Source organism: Narcine bancroftii, chromosome 4 (genome assembly GCF_036971445.1).
Source record: "Narcine bancroftii isolate sNarBan1 chromosome 4, sNarBan1.hap1, whole genome shotgun sequence".
NCBI lineage: Eukaryota > Metazoa > Chordata > Chondrichthyes > Torpediniformes > Narcinidae > Narcine > Narcine bancroftii.
The window spans coordinates 306,862,106-306,880,642 of record NC_091472.1 but is presented as its reverse complement, the minus strand read 5'-3'; the positions used below and the strand labels follow the sequence as shown (position 1 = coordinate 306,880,642).

Here is an 18,537-nt window from a genome sequence, read left to right as displayed (position 1 = left end):
TATGCTGACTCTGGCCTACCTTGTCATGTGCCTGCAAGTACTCCGAAACCTCATCCTTGACAATCAACTCCAACCTCTTCCCAACCACGAACCAATCTAACCCAACCCCTTCTCAACCTGGCTAACTAATCTATAGTTTTCCTTTCTGCTGCCTACGTCCCTCCAGGACCATGCTGGAATCCATTGATTCCTGAAAGATCATTACCAATGCCTCCACAATCTCTACCACTACTTCTTTCGGAACCCAAGGGGGCAATCCATCTAGATCAGGAGACTTGTCTACCCTGAGACCATTCAGGTTTCTGAGCACCTTCTTCCTTAAAATTGTAATTGCACACACCTCCCTTCTTTGATAGGCTTGGACATCTGACACATTGCAGTGAAGACTTCCACAGTGAAGATTGATTTAAAAAAACACTCATTTATTTCCTTTGCTATTATGTAAATCCTCCTTTTGAAACACCCATAATTATGTATGTTTTTGTTAGATATGGCTTCTCTTTTTCTCATTCCTAATATGATGCACTCCCAGTCTATACCAGTTCATTCAAAAGATAGCAGGTTATCTCCAAAATGAGGAACATATTTTGATTGCAGTAGAGAAGCCAAAGGAAATGGTCAAAATTCAGAGAAAAATGTATTAAACAGCAACTTGGAATTTATTGTTTCTTTTAAGCAGTTAACAATATATTCTTTTTTTTTTCAGAAAAACCAAGCACACCTGAGCGACTTGGAGTTACAAATGTCACTAAAGACAGTGTTTCACTCGCTTGGTCAAAGCCAGAACATGATGGAGGCAGTAGGGTCACAAGCTACTTTATTGAAGTTCTTGAAAAGGGCCAGCAAAAATGGCTTAAATGTGCAGTTGTGAAGACTACGCATCACGTGATACATGGTTTGAAACAAAATGTCGACTATTTCTTCAGAGTTTCTGCTGAAAACCAGGCTGGTCTAAGTGACCCGAAGGAAATGGTTCTACCTGTCACAGTTAAAGATCAACTGGGTAATTGTTTTTCACATTATAACAACATTTCGCTGTGTGTAGCTATACTTTAATGTGGTTACTTGAAATCAAGAAAACTAAGACTTTTTTTCAATCCAGAGGAACTTTGAGCTTCATTGTAGACAAAGTAGTATTTATTTTCTTAATTTGTTTCAGAATCACCCGAAATTGACCTGAGGAACTTCCCACGCCACACTGTTTACGTTCGGGCTGGATCCAACCTAAAATTTGAGATCCCAATTTCTGGAAAGCCACAGCCTAAAATATCTTGGTCCAAAGGTGGCGTCTGCATGAAGCCATCAATGAGATTTAACACTGAAATTACTGCGGAAAGTATTATTGTGAATCTGAAGGAAAGTTTTGCCAGTGACTCTGGCCGGTATGATATCACTGCAGCCAACTCCAGTGGAACAACAAAGTCTTTTATTAATATCGTAGTGCTGGACAGACCTGGACCTCCAGTGGGACCTGTCAGCATTAGTGATGTTACTGAAGATAGTGTGATGTTGAGTTGGCAGCCACCAACGTATGATGGTGGCAGTCAGGTAACAAATTACATTGTTTTGAAAAGAGAAACTAGCACAGCTGCTTGGTCAGAAGTATCTGCTACTGTAGCAAGAAGTTTAATCAAAGTCATGAAGCTGACTACTGGAGAGGAATACCAGTTCCGTATCAAAGCTGAGAACCGTTTTGGAATCAGTGATCACATTGATTCCACCTGCGTCACAGTCAAGTTGCCATATAGTAAGTTATTCTTGTTAGCAAAGAATGATCATTGTTAATCTTCATTAAGTCACATTGCTAATTTGTACACTCTGCTTTTTAGCAACACCTGGTCCTCCATCAACTCCATGGGTTACTAATGTCACAAGAGAAAGCATAACCGTAGGTTGGAATGAGCCTGTTTCTGATGGTGGCAGCCAAGTGATTGGTTATCATTTAGAAATGAAGGACAGAAATAGCATTTTATGGCAGAAAATTAACAAGACCATTATTCGTACAACGCATTTGAAGGTCACAAGTATCAGTAGTGGACTTATCTATGAATTCCGTGTATACGCAGAAAATGCTGCAGGCATTGGCAAAGTCAGCCATCCTTCTGATCAAGTTCTTGCAATTGATGCTTGTGGTAAGTATAGACTTAAGTTGTACTATGGTCTTTTTCAGTTCCATGTTTGCCTAAAATAAGCCAATATTTGTGAATACAATCAGATAAAGTAAACCTCTTGTATATTTTTCAGAGTGTCCGTCAAATGTACATGTAACAGATGTTTCAAAGACCTCAATCAGCCTCGGCTGGAAAAAACCAGCGTATGATGGCGGTAGCAAGATTACTGGCTACATTATTGAGAAACATGATTTGCCAAATGGAAGATGGACAAAGGCCAGCTTTACAAATGTTATTGAGACTCATTTTACTGTATCAGGCTTGACTCAAGATGCAAAGTATGAATTCCGTGTGTTTGCAAAAAATGCAATTGGTTCAATCAGTAATCCATCCGAAGTTGTTGGACCAGTAACATGCCATGATACCTTTGGTAACTGTTTTTCCACTAACAATATATCTGAATAAAAGGGATTGTTCGGAGACGTTAGTATTTCTAATACTATTTCCCCTGTTTACTTTGATGCATAGGTGCACCTGAAATTGACATGCCTTTGGAGTATATGGATATTGTCAAATTTAAGGCCGGTTCAGCCATAAAGATTAAAGTTGACATCTCTGGAAAGCCTTTACCATCAATTGAATGGTATAAAAATGGCAAAGAAATTGAGTCTAGCTCACAAGTCTTTATTGAAAACACAACTGACTCTGCAGCAGTAATTATTAAGGATGCCAGTCGTATCAACAGTGGAAGCTATGAAGTCAGGCTTAAAAATCCCATTGGCTCAGCAACAGGAACAATCAGATTACAAGTTCTAGGTGTGTAGCTCTATTGTGCCCTTATACATTTAAAGTTATTTTTGGAACTATACATTTCACATGTGATGTGTGACTTCATTTTCTGCTTTGCAGACAAACCTGGACCCCCACTTGGACCCGTACAGTTTAAGACTGTTACAGCAGAGAAGATCACAATCTCATGGAGTGCTCCAACAGATGATGGTGGTGCACCTATCAGCCACTATGTGGTTGAGAAACGTGAGACAAGTCGAGTGGTGTGGTCTCTCATTTCAGAAAACTTGGAGCATACAGTCGTTACTGTACGGAATATCATTAAGAGCAATGAATATGTGTTCCGTATTCGGGCGGTGAACAAATACGGTGTGGGTGATCCATTGGAATCTGATGCTGTTATTGCCAAGAATGCATTTGGTAAAGAAAAAAAGGCTCGTTTTTTTTTTCTCCAATGAATGTTCTTCTTAATTTTCACATGGATGTTAATTAGAATTTTTTTTCAATAGTTACACCCGGACAACCAAGCATGCCTGAAGCTTCCATGATAACTAAGCATTCAATGACCATAAGCTGGAAGAGACCCACTGTTGATGGTGGCAATGAAATCAGTGGCTATATCTTGGAAAGACGTGAAAGAAATAGTCTGCGTTGGTTCAAGGTCACTAAGGAACCTATCCGTGATACGAGGCAAAAGGTTACTGGGCTTACAGAGGGGAATGAGTATCAGTACCAAGCATGTGCTATCAATGCAGCAGGAGAGGGTCCATTCTCCAATTCTTCTGATTTTTATAAAGCTGCTGATCCAATTGGTATGTGAAAATCAATGTACAATTTGCAAATATTAAGCAAAAGGCAGCCATGCATTACCAATTAATGTGTTCAAATGTTCTCACTCTTATTTGTAGATCAACCTGGCCAACCAACCAAATTGAAGATTGTTGACAGCACGAAATCTTCCATCACTCTTGGCTGGGTTAAACCAGTCTATGATGGAGGAAGCCCAATAACAAGCTATGTCATTGAACAGAGAGAAGATGATGCAGAGCAATGGACATTAATTACTTCTAAGGGTGAAGTCAGAACCACCGAATATGTTGTATCCCAATTAACACATGGCATAAACTACTACTTCCGTGTCAGTGCAGTAAATATTGCTGGTCAAGGAGAACCAATTGAAATGGTGGAACCTGCTCAGGCTAAAGACATACTTGGTAAGCCCATGAACTGGAGAATCCGTTGATTGCATCTAGCATTTGTGTGAATACAATTTTCTGATCTACAATATATCTATTTACATTCGACAGAGGCACCAGAGATTGACCTTGATGTTGCACTTAGAACTTCGATTACAGCAAAGACAGGAGAAAATGTTGAAATTATGATACCTTTTAAAGGTCGTCCTCATCCAAATGTCACCTGGAGAAAGGGTGAGAAAAATATTAACACAGATGAAAGATACACCATCTATAACACTGAGTCATCTACACTTCTCACTATTCCTGAGGTCAACCGAGAAGATACCGGCAAATACGTTTTAACAATTGAAAATGGAGTTGGAGAATCCAAATCAACATTTGTAAATGTGAAGGTCCTTGATTCTCCAGGCCCTTGTCAGAAGTTGTATGTGAAGCATGTGACCAGAGGCACAGTTACATTAGTTTGGGAACCACCTTTTAATAATGGTGGTTCTGAAATTTTCAATTATGTCATTGAAAAGAGAGATGCAACAAAAAGAGCCTGGTCAAGTGTCACAACCAAATGTTCTAACACAACTTTTAAGATGACTAACTTATCAGAGAAGAGTTCATTCTTTTTCCGAGTACTGGCAGAGAATGAGAATGGAGTGGGTGAGCCGTGTGAGACTTCCGAACCAGTGAAAGCCACTGAAGTACCAGGTCCCGTCAAGGATCTTTTGATGAAAGACTCCACAAAATCTTCTGTGGTGTTACAATGGAACAAGCCAGACTACGATGGAGGCAGCATAATTACAGAATATGTTATCGAAAAGAAGCTGAAAGAGGAAAAAGAATGGTCACATGCTGGAATTTGCAAAGTCTGCACCTTTGAAATTACTAAATTAAAGGAGTTAACCGTATTTGAATTCAGAGTCTTTGCAAAAAATGAAAAGGGCTTAAGTGACAGTGTGATTACTGCCCCTATCACTGTAAAAGATTATGTCATTACACCGGAAGCTGACTTGTCTGAAATACCAGGAGGACAAATTAGTGTAAGAATTGGACATAATGTTCATGTTGATTTGCCGTATAAGGGTAAACCTCGTCCAAGCATCAAATGGGAGAAAGACAATATTCCCTTAAAAGAAAGTGAACAAATCCGATACACAAAAACAGAAAATAAAGTAACATTAAGTATTAGGAATGTTAAGAAAGAACATGGTGGAAAGTACACATTGATCCTTGATAATGCAATTTCAAGAAAGTCGTACAACTTTACAATAATTACCCTTGGTCCTCCATCAAAGCCAAAGGGACCGATTAGGTTTGATGAAATCAAATCTGAAAGTGTCATCCTTTCATGGGATGCACCTGATGATGATGGAGGAAGTGAAGTTACCTGCTATAGTATCGAAAAGCGTGAAACTTCGCAAACCAAATGGAAGGTGGTGTGTTCTAGTGTAGCCAGGAAAACCTTTAAAGTTACCAAATTGATTAAAGATCTTGAATATCAATTTAGAATTTATGCTGAAAATAGATATGGTGTAAGTCATCCACTTAACTCAATGAATATTGTAGCAAAACATCAGTTCAGGACTCCCGGAGCACCTGGAAAGCCGGTTGTATACAATGTCACTTCTGACGGTATGACAATCTCATGGGATGCACCATTATACGACGGTGGTTCAGAAATCACTGGATATCATGTTGAGAAGAAAGAAAGAAATAGCATCTTGTGGCAAAAAGTCAACAAATCATCTATTTCTGGCAGAGAATACCGAATTTCAGGACTTACTGAAGGCCTGGACTATCAGTTCCGAGTTTATTCTGAAAACACTGTTGGACTGAGCCCAGTTAGTGAAGCAAGCAAATTCACCTTGGCTGTCTCACCAGTTGGTAAGTTTGCTTTTTCCTTACCATGATTGATCACTAAAAAATAGTTGTGTGCAACGGTACATGGACTAAAGCATAACAGCTAACATTAACTATTTTGATTGTTCTTCCTTTACCTGACCACTTGTAAAATTACTTCATCAGATCCTCCTGGTACACCAGATTACATTGATTTGACAAGAGAAACTGTCACACTCAAGTGGAATCCACCACCTCGTGATGGTGGGAGTAAAATTGTGGCATACAGTGTTGAAAAGCGGCAAGGAGGAGGACGTTGGCTGCGGTGTAACTTTATTGATATTACTGAATGCCAATATACGGTATCAGGCCTTAGCCCTGGTGATCGATATGAATTCCGTATAATTGCTAGAAATGCTGTTGGAACAGTCAGTCCACCTTCCCAGTCGTCAGGAAATATTATGACAAGGGATGAAAGCAGTAAGTACATATCTGCGTGCTCGTTATAATTTTAATGGTTTTGAAGTTTCAATTTCTCAATTATTCATCTGCTTCTTTCACAGTACCACCATCAATTGAATTTGGTGCTGAACATTTTGAAGGCGTGACCGTAAGATCTGGTGAGAGTATTCGACTCAAGGTACATATCAAAGGCCGCCCATTACCTCAAGTGACTTGGTATAAAGACGGAAAGGAAATTGATAAGAGATTGATGGTGAATATCACCAATGCCATTGGGTCTAGCTCCATCTTTGTTGGAGACAGCAACCGAGATCACCGTGGCATATATTCCGTGGAAGCCAAGAATGTTTCAGGCATCCAGAAAGCTGAAATTCATGTCAGAGTTCAAGGTAATTAGAGGGAGTTCACAATTTGATTTCTCAGCTCAATGTTTCAGTCGTTTGCATATATTTTCACCAATATTTCTCTTTTTGTTTAGACACTCCTGGACCACCAGTTGGACCTATTCGGTTCACCAATATAACAGGAGAGAAACTCACCTTGTGGTGGATTCCACCCGATAATGATGGCTGCAGCGTCGTCAGCAGTTATGTAATTGAGAAACGTGAGACAAGTCGACTTACGTGGGCATTGATCACCGATGAGTGTGAAGCCTGTTCATACACAGTCACCAAGTTAATTAAAGGGAATGAGTACCAGTTCCGAATTTCAGCTGTCAACAAATTTGGGGTTGGCAGACCAATAGATTCCGACCCAGTTATTGCACAGATGCAATACAGTACGTCTGTTTCAAAATTTGAAAATGATAGCAAAATATTTAACAGTTCTTGTTTGTCAAACCAGTCCTAATTATTTACTCTTTTTATTTTGTTTCACAGCTGTGCCCGAGGCACCTGGTACACCCGAAGCAACTAATGTTTCAGGAGAATCTATTACCCTGACTTGGTCAAGACCAAAATCAGATGGAGGGAATGAAATTATGCATTATATCCTCGAACGGCGTGAGAAGAAGAGTCTGCGTTGGGTCAAAGTTTTCAGCAAAAGACCAATTACGGAAAACCGATTCAAAGTAACCAACCTGACAGAAGGGAATGAATATGAATTCCATGTCATGGCTGAGAATAATGCTGGGGTGGGTCCCTCAAGTGATATTTCGAGACTTATTAAATGTAGAGAACCAGTAAACCCACCAAGCGCACCAAGCATTGTTAGAGTCACGGACACAACCAAGACATCTGTACATTTGGAATGGACTCGGCCTGTTTTTGATGGCGGCATGGAAATTATTGGCTACGTAATTGAAATGTGCAAAGCCAGTCTAGGAGATTGGCACAAGGTTAACGTAGAAGTGTGCATCAAAACTAAATACACAGTTACAGAATTAGAACCTGGTGAAGAGTACAAATTCCGCGTTTGTGCTGTTAATGGTGCAGGTAAAGGAGAAAGCTGCGAAATTTCTGTACCAGTACAAACTATAGATCGGTTGACGTCGCCTGAAATCGAGACTGATGCTAATTTCAAACAAATTCATATTGTTCGAGCTGGCAGTACAATTCAGCTGCATGTTCCCTTCCAAGGTAGGCCAGTTCCTGTTGCTACTTGGAAAAAAGCAGACTCATCCATCGGAGTACACGCTCACATCAATACAACAGATACGAGCAGTACATTAACAATAGAGAACTGCAATAGATATGATGCTGGAAAATATACTCTTACCGTGGAAAACAGCAATGGGAGTAAGTCTGTTACTTTCACCATTAAAGTACAAGACACTCCAGGACCACCAGGACCAATTACATTCAAAGATGTCACTCAAGGTGCAATTACGTTGATGTGGGATGCTCCCATTCATGATGGAGGTTCACGTATTCATCATTATGTCATTGAGAAACGTGAAGCCAGTAGGCGCAGCTGGCAGGAAATCAGCGGCAAATGCACCCGACAGATCTTCAGAGCACAAGGACTGGCAGGAGTGCCCTACTTCTTCCGGGTCATGGCGGAAAATGAATATGGCCTTGGCGCACCATATGAAATGACAGAGCCGATAGTAGCTACTGAGGAGCCAGCACCACCTAAGAGGCTGGATATTGTCGATACAGGCAGAACCTCTGTAATCTTGGCTTGGATAAAACCAGAGCATGATGGTGGCAGCCAAATTACTGGTTATTTAGTGGAGATGAAGCAAAAAGGTTCAGATCACTGGGTTGAAGGTGGTCAAACCAAACTCCTTACAATTCAAATTGATGGACTTATTGAAAATACAGAGTATGAATTCCATGTCAGAGCTAAAAATGATGCTGGTTTCAGTGAACCAAGGGAGGCATTTTCATCTGTTATTATCAAAGAACCACAGATAGAGCCGAAAGCAGATTTATCTGGAATCACCAATCAAACAATCACCTGCAAATCAGGAACTAACTTTACTATAGATGTACCTATTAGTGGACGCCCAGCTCCTAAGGTGACGTGGAAACTTGAGGAGATGAGACTAAAGGAAACTGAAAGAGTCAGTATCAAAACAACAAAAGAGAGGACTACCTTGACTGTGAAGGACTCTATGAGAGGTGACTCAGGGAAATACTACTTGACACTTGAAAATACGGCAGGAGTCAAAACCTTCACTGTAACTGTTAATGTCATTGGTCGACCAGGTCCAATTATTGGACCTATAGGTATCTCATCTGTTTCTGCGGATTCATGTGTATTGTCGTGGACAGAGCCTGAAGATGATGGTGGTACTGATATCACCAATTATATTGTGGAAAAACGTGAATGTGGTACCACAGCATGGCAGCTCATCAATTCTAGTGTAAAACGCACCCAGATTAAAGTTACTCACTTGACAAAGTATATGGAATATACTTTCAGAGTCTGTGCAGAGAACAGATTTGGTGTAAGCAAACCATATGAATCAAAGCCTGTGGTTGCTGAACATCCATTTGGTAAGTCAAAAATTATAACTCTTTGCTTGATAATGCACATTAAACAATGAGATTGGAGGAAACTTTCTAATTGTATTTTTCCTACATCCTCTAGTTCCACCAAGTTCTCCAACAAGGCCAGTGGTGCATTTTGTATCTGCTAATGCCATGTCAATCCATTGGGAAGAGCCATACCACGATGGTGGCAGCAAAGTTACAGGCTACTGGGTTGAAAAGAAAGAACGTAACAGCATTCTCTGGGTGAAAGAAAACAAAATACCTTGTATTGATTGCCATTACAAAATATCTACTCTAGTGGAAGGATTGGAATACCAGTTTAGAGTTTATACAATGAATGCAGCTGGCTTGAGTAAAGCAAGTGAAGCTTCTAGACTAATAATGGCTCAGAATCCTGTTGGTAAGATCAAAAGTTAAACCAAAAATTTTCTAGTTTTGAAAATAGTTACAGATTTTAATAGAAATTTAAATTTACTTTTGTTTAAATGTGTAAAGATCCTCCAGGCCAACCAGAAGTAACAGATGTTAGTCGGTCTTCAGTTTCGCTAAAATGGACAGTTCCAGTCCATGACGGTGGAAGTAAGATTGTTGGATACATCATAGAACGCAAACCTTATAATGAGACTGGTGATGGCCGCTGGCTGAAGTGCAACTACACCTCCATCTCTGATACCTTTTACACAGTTACAGGACTAAGTGATTCAGAGGTCTATGAATTCCGTGTCTTAGCCAAGAATGCAAGTGGAGTAATTAGTGCACCATCTGATTCTACTGGACCTGTCGCATGCAAAGATGAATATGGTATGTTGATGTCAAAAATATAGCATATACCTATTGATTTCCTTATAGAGCAGAATTTTTTTTTAAAGATTATTCATTGCTTTTTATTTCTTATTTACAGTGCCTCCTAAGGCTGAACTGGATAGTAGGTTACTTGGAGAATTCATTACCATCAGGGCAGGCTCAGACTTGGTTCTTGATGCTTTCATTGGTGGGAAACCTGATCCTAAAGTCTATTGGTCCAAAGAAAACAAAGAGCTAGAACTTTGCGAGAAGATTTCTCTGCAATATACTAATAAGCGTGCTGTTGCCATTATCAAATTCTGTGACAGAAATGACACTGGAAGATATACACTAACTGTGAAAAATCCAAGTGGAGCAAAGACTGTGTCTGTAAATGTTAAAGTGCTAGGTATGTTTTGTGTTGTAAATACATTTTTGGAATACATTAACGTATCAAGGTACAATGTTGGCTATGTATGCATCCTAATTTTTTTTGGTCCGCTGCATCTAGATTCACCAGGACCCTGTGATGGTTCACTTAACATCAGCAGATTAACTGAAGAGAAGTGCACTTTATCATGGAATATGCCAAAGGAAGATGGAGGAGCAGAGATTACACACTACATTGTAGAGAGACGTGAGACGAGCAGACTTAACTGGGTTATCGTTGAAGCTGAATGCAAGAGTCTTTCCACTGTTGTAACAAGACTTATAAAAAACAATGAATACGTGTTTAGAGTAAGAGCAGTTAATAAGTATGGACCTGGTGTGCCATTGGAATCCGAATCAGTTATTGCCAGAAGATCATACAGTATGTACTATATAATGATGCTCTTTTCATTTTTAATATTCTTGGTAATGTAGTAACAACTTAATGATTGAAATCCATTTTGTTTTAAACAGCCATTCCATCACCACCTGGTGAACCAGAGGTTGTTGCAGTTGGAAAGGAACACATCATAATTCAATGGTCGAAATCTGAAACTGATGGTGGAGCAGAAATTAGTAATTATCTTGTGGATAAACGTGAAAAACGAAGTGTACGTTGGACTCGAGTCAACAAAAATTTTACTATTTATGATACTAGACTCAAGATAACAAATCTGATGGAGAATAGTGAATACCAGTTCCGCATTACAGCAGTAAATGCAGCTGGTAACAGTGAACCAAGTGATTCGTCACAATACATCTTGTGCAAAGAACCCACATGTAAGTGTTATTCGTTTTAAATGTCTCATAATTGTAAATCTGTACAAACAATTATAAACATAATCTATTTCAATTATATTATTAGATCCACCTGGAGTACCCTCACCACCAAGAGTTGTCGATACAACCAAACATAGTATTAGTTTAGCATGGACTAAACCTATGTATGACGGTGGTTCCAATATTATTGGATACGTGCTCGAAATGAAGGAGGAAAGTATGGAACAATGGTACAGAGCACATACTACAGACAACTTGAAAAACACAGAATATACCATCACAGATCTTACCACAAACAAGAAGTACTATTTCAGAGTCGCTTCTATCAATATTAATGGAATGAGTGAATACAGTGAATCATCTGCTTTAATTGAAGCAGTAGAAAGAATAGGTAAGTGGCAGTGTGGAGGCAATGCATGTTTTTGGTTATTGTTCACACTTTTCTGACGACGCTTTTAACATTGGAATAAAATATGCATAGCTGGCAGATGGAATTTCATCAGGTCAAGTGTGAGGTGTTGTACTTTGGGAGGTCAAATGTATGAGGAATGTATACAGTAAATAATAGGACTCTTAAAAGCATTGATGTGCAAGGGGACCTGGGTGTCCAGATCAATAGCTGATTGAAAGTGACCAAGCAGTAGATAGGGTATTAAAGAAAGTGTAGGTATGCTTGCCTTTATTCAGAGGTGCATTGAATAAGAAAGTAAGCTATATAAAACTTTGGATTGGTCGCATTTGGAATATTCTGGGTGCTCCATTATAGAAAGAACGTGAAAGGTACAGAAGAGATTTTGTAGGATGTTGTCTGGATTAGAGGTTATAATCTACAAGGAGAGGTTGGACAAGCTTCACTTGTTTTCTCTGGAGTCTTCAAGGCTGAGAGGTGATAATAGAACTTTAAGTTATGAGTGGCATTGATAGAGAAGACAGAAGGTATCAATGACACATACGAGAGGACATGCATTTAAGATGAGGTCGTTCGGGGGATGGGGGTGGAGGAGGAATTTGAAGATTAGTTTACACTGAAAGAGGTAAGTGCAGGAGTAGTGGTGGAAGCAGATACAATGTTAGAGTTTAATAGACATGGGAATATGCAGGGAATAGAGGGATATGTATCATGTACATACAGCAAAGTTTTAGTTTAAACTGGGCATCATGTTCAGTGGAAACATGTGGGCTGGGCGGCCTGTTCCTGTGCTGGTCTGTTCTATGTGCTAGAATATATCTGATTAATTATTACTAGAAAGGAATCTAGCCCAACAGTTTTGTTTTACTACTGAGATATTTTATTCAATGAAAATTTTGAATGACACCTTGAAAATGTTATTCTCTGAAGATTTTAATTATTTTTTAACTCTATTTCATTACATTTTCTTTTTCTAGAAATACCAGATCTTGAACTTGCAGATGATCTCAAAAAGACAGTTACCGTTAGAGCTGGTGGCTCACTCCGCTTAATGGTGTCAGTGTCAGGTCGACCTACTCCAGTGTTAACCTGGAGTAAACCAGGTGTTGATCTCTACAGTCATGCTTTTATTGATACAACAGCTTCTTACACATTGCTTGTAATTGACAAAGTAAATCGCTACGATGCAGGCAAATACACGATTGAGGCTGAAAATCCTTCAGGCAAGAAGTCAGCTACTATAGTTGTCAAAGTTTATGGTAGGTGAAATGAGATTTTCAACCATTTGTTTTATTATCACCTTTTCCAAAACTTTTTTTTTTAGGAAATACTTACTTTTCAAAACAAAACTCTATTCTCAGATACACCTGGCCCACCTGGTGCTGTTAAAGTGAAGGAAGTCTCAAGAGATTCTGTGGTCATCACATGGGATGTTCCAACAATTGACGGTGGAGCAGCAGTCAACAATTACATTATTGAGAGACGGGAAGCTGCCATGAGAGCATTCAAGACTGTGACAATTAAATGCAACAAGACAATTTATAGAATAACTGGACTTGCTGAGGGTACAATGTATTATTTTAGAGTCTCACCAGAGAATATCTATGGCATCGGTGAGCCATGTGAAACCTCTGATGCAGTTCTTGTTTCAGAAGTTCCAATGGTCCCACAGAAATTGGATGTAATTGATGTCACAAAATCCACAGTCACACTAGCCTGGGAAAAACCACTGCACGATGGAGGCAGCAGACTGACTGGTTATGTTCTTGAAGCATGCAAAGCTGGTACAGAAAGGTGGATGAAAATTGCAACTCTAAAACACACAGTATTTGAACATACTATAATCTCTCTGAATGAGTCTGAACAGTATTTGTTCAGAGTCAGGGCACAGAATGACAAAGGTGTCAGTGAATCAAGAGAAACTGTAACTGCAGTCATTGTGCAAGATCAAAAAGGTATGTGTTGGTTTCAATTGAATGTTATTATCCATATATTTATTCTTAAAGATTAATACATAGTACATGTTGATTTCAACAATAATTGTACATAAATTAGTCTATTCCTATGTTTCTTTTCTAACAGTGCTACCAAAGATTGATTTGGTAGGCATACCTCAAAGGACTGTCACAGTACATGTTGGTAGGCCGATTGAACTGTCCATTCCAATAAGTGGACGTCCACCTCCTAGCGCAACTTGGTATTATGAAGGTACTAAATTGAAAGAAAGTGATCGCATCAAAGTAGAAAGATTTGCAAAGAAAATCAATCTTACTGTGCGTGAAACTACCATTGATGATACTGGCGACTACATGCTTGAACTGAAAAATGTTGCTGGAACTGCAAGTGAATCCATCAAAGTGATCATTCTTGGTAAGTTTTTTTTATTTCAATTTCTATTTTAAAATGTTACAAATTGTGGCAATGAACTACCTATAAAGTTTTTGAGACTTGGCTAATTGTATCAATTAATTTACAGATAAACCAGGACCACCTCAAGGCTCAATTAACATTGATGAAATTGATGCTACCACTGTCACAATTAGTTGGGAACCACCAGAAAAAGATGGCGGTGCTGCCATCAGTGGTTACGTTGTGGAACAACGTGATGCTCATCGCCCAGGATGGCTGCCAGTGTCTGAATCTGTTACCAGGAATACATTCAAGTTTACCAGATTAACTGAGGGCACTGAATATGTATTCCGTGTGGCTGCCACAAACCGTTTTGGTATTGGATCATTCTTACAGTCTAGCATTGTTGAATGCAAGAGTGCCATAAGTAAGTGCAAAATTGGAACATTTTACTGGTAGAAAAGCCCAGGTATTAAAATAGGGATTGCCTTTAGTGAAGATCAGTTGTAATACCCTTTCATTTACTTTTGTAATAAGTCGCAATTTCATATTTAGCAAATGGTTTCAGTGAATACATATTTTGCCTGAATAGAAATACTAATGTTTAGTAATACTTATAGAAAAATATTTCCTTGAGTCATTAGGTAATATCTTTTGTACAAGGCACATTTCTCTTTTCCCTGCAGATGTACCTGAACCCACTGGTACTCCTCATGTATTTGATTGCTCTCGTGACGGTATGACAATTACCTGGGAACCACCAATTGAAGACGGTGGTTCTCCAATTACTGGTTACATCATTGAACGCAAAGAGTTAAGGGCTGATCGATGGGTGAGAGTCAACAAAGTGCTTGTGACTATGACAAGGTACCGTTCTACTGGTCTTATTGAAGGATTAGAGTATGAACACCGTGTGACAGCTGTAAATGCTAGAGGGGCGAGCAAGCCAAGCAGACCATCCAAATCTGCAGTTGCCATGGACCCAATAGGTAACGTTTTAACTTAAATGTTAATTTTAAGTATAAAAATCTATTGTTCAAACTTTTTTTTCTGATTAGAATTAATTCTTTCACTTTGTTTCTCATGTATCACTAACTTTCTTCAGATTATATTTATGGAAAATGTTTAAATTAACTGCCTTCCTTTCTGGAGCCAAGGTGGATACACAACTGTAGATATGCTGCATTTTACACTGTGAGAGGAAGTTTTTTTAATATATGTTGAGAATAATTCCTGGAAACCACATTGCCTGGATAAACTGCACATCTCGGGTTAAGTGATTTGGGGCCATAAAATCATCCAGTGATATTCATTTGCTTTGCCACTAAGTGCTATAATCTGTTTGATTGTGGAGAACCTGAAAACATAATATACATGTCCATTAGGAGGTATTTAAGTCTTCTTTGGCTTGGCTTCGCGGACGAAGATTTATGGAGGGGGTAAAAAGTCCACGACACATACCCTGACTTATTTTCTCCTTATTAGCTAAAGAGCTGAACCTACTTGAGTGGCCAATTATAAGGCTAAATTTAATCAACTAATGCAAACCATGGATCATACCTTGACTTCCTGTTCCTCATTTGTACACTACTTGAAATCGTTAGGCATTATTTGTAAATGTCTGTTAATTAGAATCTGTATGGCTAATTTCATTTACTATTTCTGTAGATCCACCTGGCAAACCACAGAATCCAAGAGTGACAGACACAACTAGAACATCCATATCTGTGGCATGGAGTCCACCAGAAGAGGAAGGTGGTGCCAAGGTCACAGGCTATCTTATTGAGATGCAGAAGGTCGACCAGTATGAATGGACAAAATGCAACACTACTCCAACAAAGATCTGTGAATACACCCTGACTCACATGCCACAGGGAGCTGAGTATAGATTCCGTGTTAAAGCAGTTAATGCTGGAGGTCCTGGTGAGCCAGCAGATGTGCCAGGAAGTGTTAAAGTCACTGAAATGCTCGGTGAGAAATCTTGTTTTGTGCTCAGCTCTATCTGTTTAATTGTACATGGGAACTCACATTTGTCAGACATCCATTCGTATGAAAAACAACCAACCTCCATCTTTTGATGCTGTTGTTTTAATTTGATCTTTATTAGATTAATGATGAAAGTGGAAATTGTGCCAATACATTTATAGCCGCATTTGCCTGCCAATTAAACTACATCCATTTTCTTTTGCATAAAGCCCATGTTTAAATTTGGAGTTGTGTTTTCTTTGGGGTATCTTAGCTAATGGGTGACCCAATGGCTGTGGTCCCTTTTTAATATGAAATTTGAATATTCTTTTTCTTGTAGAGTATCCTGATTATGAACTTGACCATCAATACCTTGAAGGCTTGATTGTAAGACAAGGTGGAGCGATCAAACTAACAGTGCCCATTAAAGGCAAGCCTATTCCTATATGCAAATGGACCAAGGAAGGTCATGATATCGGCATGCGTGCAATGATTGCAACCTCTGATACCCATACTGAACTTGTGATAAAGGAATCAGTCAGAGAAGATTCGGGCACGTACGACCTTCTTCTCGAAAATAAATGTGGCAAAAAGACAGTGTACATCAAGGTGAAAGTGATTGGCAATCCTGATCCTCCACAAGGTCCACTTGAATTTGACGATATTCAAGCTCGTTCTGTCAGAGTGAGTTGGAGACCAACCGCTGATGATGGTGGGTCTGATATCATTGGATATATTGTTGAGAGACGTGAAATATCGAAAACAGCCTGGTACACTGTTGATTCTAGAGTAAAGGATACTTCCATTGTTGTCAGAGGCTTGAAGGAAAATGTCGAATATCACTTCCGAGTTTCTGCTGAAAACCAATTTGGTTTTAGCAAATCTCTAAAATCAGAAGAATCAGTTATACCAAAGACACCACTAAGTAAGTATAATATTGTTCATTTTAAATAAAAATATGCTTCCAATTTGTTAAAATCCTATGCATTGGATTGTTTCTCCGCTCTCATCATTCCAGATCCACCAGAGCCTCCAAACAATCCTCCAGAAGTACTAGATGTCACCAAGAGTTCCGTCACCCTTAGTTGGTCAAGACCAAAGGATGATGGTGGATCCCGGGTCACTGGGTACTTTATTGACCGCAAGGAGTCGACTACAGATAAGTGGGTGCGACAAAACAAGACCCATATTACCACTACAATATACACTGTGTCGGGGCTTATTCCAGATGCTGAATATCAGTTCCGTATTTTAGCTCAGAATGACATTGGTGTCGGTGATCCAAGTCCACCATCTGATGCTGTTCAATGCAAGGATCCTTTTGGTACGTTTTGTTTGATATCTATGAGTCCAATATATGAATATGGAATTTCAAATGTGGTTTCAAGTATGACATAATGAGCATATTTTAACAAGTAAATAAATTTCCACAGATAAACCAAGCCAACCTGGAGAAATTGAGATAACTTCTATCACAAAAGATAGCATCACCATTGATTGGGAACGTCCAGAATGTGATGGCGGCAAGGAAATTATTGGTTACTGGGTTGAATATCGCCAATCTGGTGAAAGTGCTTGGAAAAAATGCAATAAGGAACGGATAAAAGATAGGCAGTTTACACAAGGTGGTCTTCTCGAAGCCACAGAATATGAATTTAGAGTCTTTGCAGAAAATGAGACAGGAATCAGCCGACCTCGTCGAACCATTATGGCAATCAAGACGAAATTGACTTGTGCGTATTACTTTTATGTCTTCATTTAAATAATACAATTTGTCCTGTTATGAACAGCTCTTAGCTCATTTGTTTTCTCTTCTTTGTCAACAGCTGGAGAAGAACCGTGTGTCAAACAAGAGATTACAGAAGTTGTTGCCAAATTGGGCGAACCAGCACAACTGACTTGCCAGATCATTGGTAGACCACTTCCAGAAATTAAGTGGTACCATTATGAAAAGGAATTGCAACAAAGCCGCAAATACAAAATTAGTTCAGACGGGCGTAATCATTCATTAACCATTTTAACGGATGATCAAGATGATGAAGGTCAATATGCTTGCAAGGCTACTAATGAGACTGGAGAAACTGAGATTACTGGCACCGTATTACTTGAGGCTGCTCCACAATTCCACCCGGGATTTCCACTGAAGGAGCTCTACGTCGTAAGCGTTGGTACAAGTCTTCGAATCCATGTGCTATACATTGGCCGTCCGGTGCCAGCTATTCGCTGGTTCCATGAAAAGAAACTATTATCAGATTCAGATAATATTTCAATAGAAAACACAGAGCATTACACCCATCTTGTAGTGAGAAATGTACATCGAAAGAACCATGCTGGAAAATACAAAGTTCAGCTCAGCAATTCATTTGGAACAATTGATGCTACATTTAACGTAGAAATTCAAGGTAATTACATTCAGTTGTGTATACACATCTAATTAGTTTTCCAACAATTAAGGTGCAGGAAAATAAAATGTCTAATCCCACCTATGTTTC

At 39.2% G+C, this 18,537-nt stretch overlaps 1 protein-coding gene across 1 annotated transcript in view; it reads left to right on the top strand.

Moving 5' to 3' along the window:
* LOC138762481 (titin-like) overlaps positions 1 to 18,537 on the top strand; it is a 383,050-nt gene that overhangs the window by 355,227 nt on the left and 9,286 nt on the right. The window contains 29 exon segments of the mRNA XM_069936233.1: positions 707 to 1,003; positions 1,160 to 1,747; positions 1,830 to 2,132; positions 2,245 to 2,541; positions 2,640 to 2,927; positions 3,021 to 3,320; positions 3,410 to 3,712; positions 3,809 to 4,114; positions 4,208 to 5,974; positions 6,116 to 6,409; positions 6,493 to 6,780; positions 6,870 to 7,169; positions 7,270 to 9,333; positions 9,428 to 9,730; positions 9,826 to 10,131; positions 10,232 to 10,522; positions 10,625 to 10,924; positions 11,017 to 11,322; positions 11,408 to 11,713; positions 12,709 to 12,990; positions 13,093 to 13,686; positions 13,814 to 14,101; positions 14,208 to 14,507; positions 14,767 to 15,069; positions 15,749 to 16,051; positions 16,386 to 16,970; positions 17,064 to 17,369; positions 17,479 to 17,778; positions 17,872 to 18,447. Of these exon segments, the coding sequence (XP_069792334.1) occupies positions 707 to 1,003; positions 1,160 to 1,747; positions 1,830 to 2,132; positions 2,245 to 2,541; positions 2,640 to 2,927; positions 3,021 to 3,320; positions 3,410 to 3,712; positions 3,809 to 4,114; positions 4,208 to 5,974; positions 6,116 to 6,409; positions 6,493 to 6,780; positions 6,870 to 7,169; positions 7,270 to 9,333; positions 9,428 to 9,730; positions 9,826 to 10,131; positions 10,232 to 10,522; positions 10,625 to 10,924; positions 11,017 to 11,322; positions 11,408 to 11,713; positions 12,709 to 12,990; positions 13,093 to 13,686; positions 13,814 to 14,101; positions 14,208 to 14,507; positions 14,767 to 15,069; positions 15,749 to 16,051; positions 16,386 to 16,970; positions 17,064 to 17,369; positions 17,479 to 17,778; positions 17,872 to 18,447 (13,044 nt within the window).